The following is a 9,077-nucleotide window of genomic DNA, read 5'->3' as shown; positions in this document are numbered from 1 at the left end:
TTTTTAATAGAACTCCCCAATTTATTTTTTAATTAATAACAAATTAATACATAAAGCACATGAGGGAACAGGGACTTACCGGTGGTGGTCGTTTGTGTTGTGATGGCTACTCGGCTGCATCTGATTGACCCACACCCTGTACTTTAGCTCACCCTGGTGACCATACGTAGTTACTACAAGTTAGATTTTGTCGCAAGATGATGACTTTTCATACGTCATTAAAGCTTGCCAAAACACCAGAACATTTGGTAAATTACTGTTTAACCATATTTCTGAACGAGTGAGTGTATCTAACGGCAATCAACATGTCTCTACTAAGCGTCTGCGCTTCTGCATCGAAACGTCTTGTGACCCAAGGGTTATTCGTGGAATCTGCTTTTACAGGTGCGTGTATTAACTCGAAGAAGAGTGTTGATTAGCGTGCACATGATGGCTATAGTTACCGTTAGCAAGGTAAACAACATAAAATCAACGTTTATTTGTCACGTGCAGGTGTAAACAGTACAGTGAAATGCTTACTTGCAAGCTGTTCCTCAACAATGCAGTAAATACTACACACGATAAATAAGGAAAGTACACATGAGAATGAAAGAAATCAACTCAGGGATACCTGTGGTGACAGTTGAGGTAAAGCTCAAGGATGAGCTGGAGGTAGGTTGATGTGCCTATCCCTAAAAAATGTAAACAATGGAGCAAATGCATTCCGTTGCATTTTCAGGTGGGGCATAAGCTAGCCCAATAATAAACTAGAGAAACTTAACACATACTTTCTGAACAAATTCAACCACACTGTAAACATTCAGTATGATCCTCAAATGGTTCTCAAACAAGTACAGCTCAGCAAAGATGCCACAGTCTCTACACTACTCCACCTGAACAGATCTAAGTACCTTCATACACTTCACATGTTCTCCACGAATTAGGGTCCCCTGGTAGTGGGACATTCAGAGAGGATTTGAACACGATCATGTCGGATGTACCACTGTTCAGTTTCCCGCTTCCCACAAGCACATTAATCCCCCAATTATGCCTTGTTAAATCAAACTGTGTCTGGTAGTATTATGATGTACCCTGGATTGTCCATTTGTTTAAATTAGTTATTGTTGTTGTGTTATTTTTGCAAATAAATACATAAATAAAAAAGGGTACCGTGGGAAACAGAGACCAAAACTACGGATTCTACATTGTCACATATACATAATTTGTTTACAAATTACCAAGATATTGATACCCTTCTCAAGCTACCAATCATTTTGTATTGATATGTCAACACATAATCATCTAGGTTAGGTATGAAGTTGTTAGTTTTTCAATGTAATTTCAGCAAGTAATGACACCCACCAACTCCGATTGTTCTGCGATTGTTCCTGTGAATAGAAACGGATACGATTGGCATTCCTGAAACATTATTTTGTTGAACTTTAATTTTATCTTGGAGAAATTAAGACAATTGATTGCACCCAAATTGTCTATTTTCATTTTATAGGATTGAGATAATATTCAATAAATGTAGTACCCAACATCTTATTTGGACCATTTATTTATTGAACGTCTGAATCCTATCAATTAAAATGGCCAACTTGAGTGTAATCAATTAGTTTATTTTCTCACAGATCAATTTATATGTCATCAAAATAATGTTTCAGGAATGCTAATCGTATCTGTTACTAACTACAGAAACGATTTCAGAACAATCTGACATGGTGGGTGTCAATCCCTTTTCTTGTGCTTTTTGAGATGTGATGTGGCTCTCTTGTGTAAAGGATACTTGCGGACAGCCAGTGGAGCAGTGAAGGACAAGGAGCCACTGCGCAAGGCCAAAACCCCCCAGGGCCGCTTCGACATGAATGATGAGAAGACCAAGGATCCCCTTGAAAGTAGGACAAACTATTTTCACTATGTTGAAGTCGGAAGTTTACATACACCTTAGCCAAATACATTTAAACTCAGTTTTTCACAATTCCTGACATTTCATCCTAGTAATAATTCCCTGTCTAGTTCAGTTAGGATCACCATTTTATTTTAAGAATGTGAAATGTCAGAATAATAGTAGAGAATCATTTATTTCAGCTTTTATTTCTTTCATCACATTCCCAGTGGGTCAGAAGTTTACATACACTCAATTAGTATTTGGTAGCATTGCCTTTAAATTGTTTAATTTGGGTCAAACGTTTCGGGTAGCCGTCCACAAGTTTCCCACAATAAGTTGGGTGAATTTTGGCCCATTCTTCCTGACAGAGCTGGTGTAACTGAGTCAGATTTGTAGGCCTCCTTGCTGGCCCACGCTTTTTCAGTTCTGCCCATAAATGTTCTATACGATTGAGATCAGGGCTTTGTGATGGCCACTCCAATACCTTGACTATGTTGTCCTTCAGCCATTTTGCCACAACTTTGGAAGTATGCTTGTGGTCATTGTCCATTTGGAAGACCCATTTGCGGCCAAGCTTTAACATCTTGACTGATGTCTTGAGATTTTGCTTCAATATATCCACATAATTTTCCTTCCTCATGAAGCCATCTATTTTGTGAAGTGCACCAGTCCCTCCTGCAGCAAAGCACCCCCACAACATGATGCTGCCACCCTCGTGCTTCATGGTTGAGATGGTGTTCTTCGGCTTGCAAGCCTCCCCCTTTTTCCTCCAAACATAACAATGGTCATTATGGCCAAACAGTTCTATTTTTGTTTCATCAGACCAGAGGACATTTCTCCAAAAAGTATGATCTTTGTCCCCATGTGCAGTTGCAAACCGTAGTCTGGCTTTTTTATGGCAGTTTTGGAGCAGTGGCTTCTTCCTTGCTGAGCGGCCTTTCAGGTTATGTCGATATAGGACTCATTTTACTGTGGATATAGATACTTTTGTACCTGTTTCCTCCAGCATCTTCACAAGGTCCTTTGCTGTTGTTCTGGGATTGATTTGTACTTTTCGCACCAAAGTATGTTCATCTCTAGGAGACAACGCGCCTCCTTCCTGAGCGGTATGACGGCTGCGTGGTCCCATGGTGTTTATACTTGCGTACTATTGTTTGTACAGATGAACGTGGTACCTTCAGGCGTTTGGAAATTGCTCCCAAGGATGAACCAGACTTGTGGAGGTCTACAATTTTCTTTCTGAGGTCTTGGCTGATTTCTTTTGATTTTCCCATGATGTCAAGCAAAGAGGCACTGAGTTTGAAGGTATGCCTTGAAATACATCCACAGGTACACCTCCAACTGACTCAAATGACATCAATTAGCCTATCAGAAGCTTCTAAAGCCATTACATAATTTTATGGAATTTTCCAAGCTGTTTAAAGGTACAGTCAACTTAGTGTATGTAAACTTCTGACCCACTGGAATTGTGATACAGTGAATTATAAGTGAAATAATCTGTCTGTAAACAATTGTTGGAAAAATTACTTGTCATGCAGAAAGTAGATGTCCTAACCGACTTGCCAAAACTATAGTTTGTTAACAAGAAATTTGCGGAGTGGTTGAAAAACAAGTTTTAATGACTCCAACCTGTGTATGTAAACATCTGAGTGTATCTAACATCTGAGTGTATGTAAACATCTGACTTCAACTGTACCTTCTAGGATGCGCCATTGCCTTTCACACTGTAATTATTTCCCATTGATATTCCAGAGTTCCCTGATGATGTGAACCCAGCCACAAAGGAGCAGGGGGGGCCCCGGGGCCCAGAGCCCACGCGCTACGGGGACTGGGAGAGGAAGGGCCGCTGTGTCGACTTCTAGTTTCCATACCTGGTATATTACACATGCGATGTGGACATACCTTAGCTATAAATTATGTATCTATATCTATGGACTGTCGTGCAAGAGACCAGGAATGGTCCACCATACGGAATCAGACTTAATTATTTCCCCCTGAACGACACATTCTGATGACTGTTCAACAGACTCCATGTGTATGAATTTGAAAAACAGTCTCTCTTTATATTGTGTTCCTTTGTTGAAATGTATGATGATGATGTTGTGAATGCTTGTCATGGTTATTGCTTCCTGTACAGAAATTAGAATTTTGTGAATAAAATAAAACATTTCTGGAAAATAACGTGGCATGTTTTTGGTGTACGCTCAGGATATTAAAGAGATATCTACAATGCCTGATGCCTCTCTGATCGTCAGTATTCCTACATTAGCCCATGTCTCGTCACTCCACTACCTTTATCATACCTGGCTCTCGGTTGTTTAGCGATTTTATTCTATACGTACTGTACGAATCAAATCCAATCAAATTTTATTTGTCACATGGTTAGCAGATGTTAATGCGAGTGTAGCGAAATGCTTGTGCTTCTAGTTCCGACAATGCAGTAATAACCAATAAGTAATCTCGCTAACAATTCCAAAACTACTGTCTTATACACAGTGTAATTGGATAAAGAATGTGTACATAAATATATATGAATGAGTGATGGTACAGAGCGGCATAGGCAAGATACAGTAGATGGTATTGAGTGCAGTATATACATATGAGATGCGTATGTAAACAAAGTGGCATAGTTAAAGTGGCTAGTGATACATGTATTACATAAAGACGCAGTAGATGATAGAGTACAGTATATACGTATACATTTTTATACATACATTTTTTATTTATTTTATTTTATTTCACCTTTATTTAACCAGGTAGGCTAATTGAGAACAAGTTCTCATTTGCAACTGCGACCTGGCCAAGATAAAGCATAGCAGTGTGAACAGACAACACAGAGTTACACATGGAGTAAACAATTAACAAGTCAATAACACAGTAGAAAAAAGGGGAGTCTATATACATTGTGTGCAAAAGGCATGAGGTAGGCGAATAATTACAATTTTGCAGATTAACACTGGAGTGATAAATGATCAGATGGTCATGTACAGGTAGAGATATTGGTGTGCAAAAGAGCAGAAAAGTAAATAAATAAAAACAGTATGGGGATGAGGTAGGTGAAAATGGGTGGGCTATTTACCAATAGACTATGTACAGCTGCAGCGATCGGTTAGCTGCTCAGATAGCAGATGTTTGAAGTTGGTGAGGGAGATAAAAGTCTCCAACTTCAGGGATTTCTGCAATTCGTTCCAGTCACAGACAGCAGAGTACTGGAACGAAAGACGGCCAAATGAGGTGTTGGCTTTAGGGATGATCAGTGAGATACACCTGCTGGAGCGCGTGCTACGGATGGGTGTTGCCATCGTGACCAGTGAACTGAGATAAGGCGGAGCTTTACCTAGCATGGACTTGTAGATGACCTGGAGCCAGTGGGTCTGGCGATGAATATGTAGCGAGGGCCAGCCGACTAGAGCATACAAGTCGCAGTGGTGGGTGGTATAAGGTGCTTTAGTGACAAAACGGATGGCACTGTGATAAACTGCATCCAGTTTGCTGAGTAGAGTGTTGGAAGCAATTTTGTAGATGACATCGCCGAAGTCGAGGATCGGTAGGATAGTCAGTTTTACTAGGGTAAGTTTGGCGGCGTGAGTGAAGGAGGCTTTGTTGCGGAATAGAAAGCCGACTTTTGATTTTCGATTGGAGATGTTTGATATGAGTCTGGAAGGAGAGTTTACAGTCTAGCCAGACACCTAGGTCCTTATAGATGTCCACATATTCAAGGTCGGAACCATCCAGGGTGGTGATGCTAGTCGGGCATGCGGGTGCAGGCAGCGATCGGTTGAAAAGTATGCATTTGGTTTTACTAGCGTTTAAGAGCAGTTGGAGGCCACGGAAGGAGTGTTGTATGGCATTGAAGCTCGTTTGGAGGTTAGATAGCACAGTGTCCAAGGACGGGCCGGAAGTATATAGAATGGTGTCGTCTGCGTAGAGGTGGATCAGGGAATCGCCCGCAGCAAGAGCAACATCATTGATATATACAGAGAAAAGAGTCGGCCCGAGAATTGAACCCTGTGGCACCCCCATAGAGACTGCCAGAGGACCGGACAACATGTCCTCCGATTTGACACACTGAACTCTGTCTGCAAAGTAGTTGGTGAACCAGGAAAGGCGGTCATTAGAAAAACCGAGGCTACTGAGTCTGCCGATAAGAATATGGTGATTGACAGAGTCGAAAGCCTTGGCAAGGTCGATGAAGACGGCTGCACAGTACTGTCTTTTATCGATGGCGGTTATGATATCGTTTAGTACCTTGAGTGTGGCTGAGGTGCACCCGTGACCGGCTCGGAAACCAGATTGCACAGCGGAGAAGGTACGGTGGGATTCGAGATGGTCAGTGACCTGTTTGTTGACTTGGCTTTCGAAGACCTTAGATAGGCAGGGCAGGATGGATATAGGTCTGTAACAGTTTGGGTCCAGGGTGTCTCCCCCTTTGAAGAGGGGGATGACTGCGGCAGCTTGGGGATCTCAGACGATATGAAAGAGAGGTTGAACAGGCTGGTAATAGGGGTTACGACAATGGCGGCGGATAGTTTCAGAAATAGAGGGTCCAGATTGTCAAGCCCAGCTGATTTGTACGGGTCCAGGTTTTGCAGCTCTTTCAGAACATCTGCTATCTGGATTTGGGTAAAGGAGAACCTGGAGAGGCTTGGGCGAGGAGCTGCGGGGGGGGGGCGGAGCAGTTGGCCGAGGTTGGAGTAGCCAGGCGGAAGGCATGGCCAGCCGTTGAGAAATGCTTGTTGAAGTTTTCGATAATCACGGATTTATCGGTGGTGACCGTGTTACCTAGCCTCAGTGCAGTGGGCAGCTGGGAGGAGGTGCTCTTGTTCTCCATGGACTTCACAGTGTCCCAGAACTTTTTGGAGTTGGAGCTACAGGATGCAAACTTCTGCCTGAAGAAGCTGGCCTTAGCTTTCCTGACTGACTGCGTGTATTGGTTCCTGACTTCCCTGAACAGTTGCATATTGCGGGGACTATTCGATGCTATTGCAGTCCAGATGAATAATGTAGGGTATGTAAACATATTAGGTAGCATTGTTTAAAGTGTCTAGTGATATATTTTACATAATTTCCCATCAATTCCCATTATTAAAGTGGCTGGAGTTGAGTCAGTGTGTTGGCAGCAGCCACTCAATGTTAGTGGTGGCTGTTTAACAGTCTGATGGCCTTGAGATAGAAGCTGTTTTTCAGTCTCTCGGTCCCAGCTTTGATGCACCTGTACTGACCTCGCCTTCTGGATGATAGCGGGGTGAACAGGCAGTGGCTCAGGTAGTTGTTGTCCTTGATGATCTTTATGGCCTTCCTGTGACATTGGGTGGTGTAGGTGTCATGGAGGGCAGGTAGTTTGCGTTGTGCAGACCTCACTACCCTCTGGAGAGCCTTACGGTTGTGAGCGGAGCAGTTGCCCTACCAGGCGGTGATACAGCCCGACAGGATGCTCTCGATTGTGCATCTGTAGAAGTTTGTGAGTGCTTTTGGTGACAAGCCAAATTTCTTCAGCCTCCTGAGGTTGAAGAGGCACTGCTGCGCCTTCTTCACGATGCTGTCTGTGTGGGTGGACCAATTCAGTTTGTCTGTGATGTCTACGCCGAGGAACTTAAAACTTACTACACTCTCCACTACTGTTCCATTGATGTGGATAGGGGGGTGTTCCCTCTGCTGTTTCCTGAAGTCCACAATCATCTCCTTAGTTTTGTTGACGTTGAGCGTGAGGTTATTTTCCTGACACCACACTCCGAGGGCCCTCACCTCCTCCCTGTAGGCCGTCTCGTCGTTGTTGGTAATCAAGCCTACCACAGTTGTGTCGTCTGCAAACTTGATGATTGAGTTGGAGGCGTGCGTGGCCACGCAGTCGTGGGTGAACAGGGAGTACAGGAGAGGGCTCAGAACGCACCCTTGTGGGGCCCCAGTGTTGAGGATCTGCGGGGTGGAGATGTTGTTGCCTACCCTCACCACCTGGGGGTTGCCCGTCAGGAAGTCCAGTACCCAGTTGCACAGGGCGGGGTCGAGACCCAGGGTCTCGAGCTTGATGACGAGCTTGGAGGGCACTATGGTGTTAAATGCTGAGCTGTAGTCGATGAACAGCATTCTCACATAGGTATTCCTCTTGTCCAGATGGGTTAGGGCAGTGTGCAGTGTGGTTGAGATTGCATCATCTGTGGACCTATTTGGGCGGTAAGCAAATTGGAGTGGGTCTAGGGTGTCAGGTATATAAAATATATAAACGCAACATGTAAAGAGTTCGTTTCATGAGCTGAAATAAAAGATCCCAGAAATGTTCCATATGCACAAAAAGCTTATTTCTCTCATTTTGTGGACTAATTTGTTTACATCCCTGTTCGTGAGCATTTTTCCTTTGCCAAGATAATCCATCCACCTGACAGGTGTGGCATATCAAGAAGCTCATTAAACAGTATGATCATTACACAGCTGCACCTTGTGCTGTGGACAATAAAAGGCCACTCTAAAATGTGCAGTTTTGTCACACAACACAATGCTGTGCAATTAGCATGATGACTGCAGGAATGTTCACCAGAGCGGTTGCCAGAGAATTGAATGTTCATTTCTCTATCATAAGCCGCCTCCAACGTTGTTTTTGAGAATTTGGCAGTATGTCCAACAAGCCTCACAACCGCAGACCAATTATGGCGTCGTATGTCAACGTTGTGAACAGAGCGCCCCATGGTGGACATTTTATCAATGGCTTTTTGAATGCACAGTGATGCCGTGACTGAGATCCTGAGGCCCATTGTCGTGCCATTCATCTGCCACCATCATCTCACTTTCCAGTATGGTAATGCACGGCCTCATGTCGCAAGGATAATTCCTAGAAGCTGAAAATGTCCCAGTTCTTGGCCTGCATACTCACCAGACATGTCACCCATTGAGCATGTTTGGAATTCTCTGTTGGAAGGCGTGGTCCAGTTCCCAATATCCAGCAAATTTTCACAGCCATTGAAGAGGAGTGGGACAACATTCCACAGGCCACAATCAACAGCCTGATCAACTCTATGTGAAGGAGATGTGTCGCGCTGTATGAGGCAAATGGTGGTCACACCAGATACTGACTGGTTTTCTGATCCAAGCCCCTACCTTTTTTAAGGTATCTGTGACCAACAGATTCATATCTGTTTTCCCAGTTCGGACTTAATGAACGTATTTAAATTGTTGGTATTTTAGGTATTTTATTAGGATCCCCATTAGCTGTTGC

General features: G+C 43.5%; 1 protein-coding gene across 1 annotated transcript; it reads left to right on the top strand.

Annotated features, from left to right (window-relative positions):
* The first annotated feature begins 199 nt into the window (after positions 1 to 199).
* Positions 200 to 4,102, top strand: sdhaf4 (succinate dehydrogenase complex assembly factor 4). The gene is made up of 3 exons (XM_064932300.1): positions 200 to 384; positions 1,764 to 1,877; positions 3,623 to 4,102. Exons 1-3 carry the CDS (start codon positions 306 to 308, stop codon positions 3,730 to 3,732), a joined length of 303 nt encoding a protein of 100 aa, XP_064788372.1. The 5' UTR covers positions 200 to 305; the 3' UTR covers positions 3,733 to 4,102.
* Positions 4,103 to 9,077: the final 4,975 nt, after the last annotated feature.

This window comes from Oncorhynchus masou, chromosome 23, assembly GCF_036934945.1.
Source record: "Oncorhynchus masou masou isolate Uvic2021 chromosome 23, UVic_Omas_1.1, whole genome shotgun sequence".
Lineage (NCBI taxonomy): Eukaryota > Metazoa > Chordata > Actinopteri > Salmoniformes > Salmonidae > Oncorhynchus > Oncorhynchus masou.
Note: the sequence above shows the minus strand (reverse complement) of the source record. Positions and strands in the feature narration are given on the sequence as shown.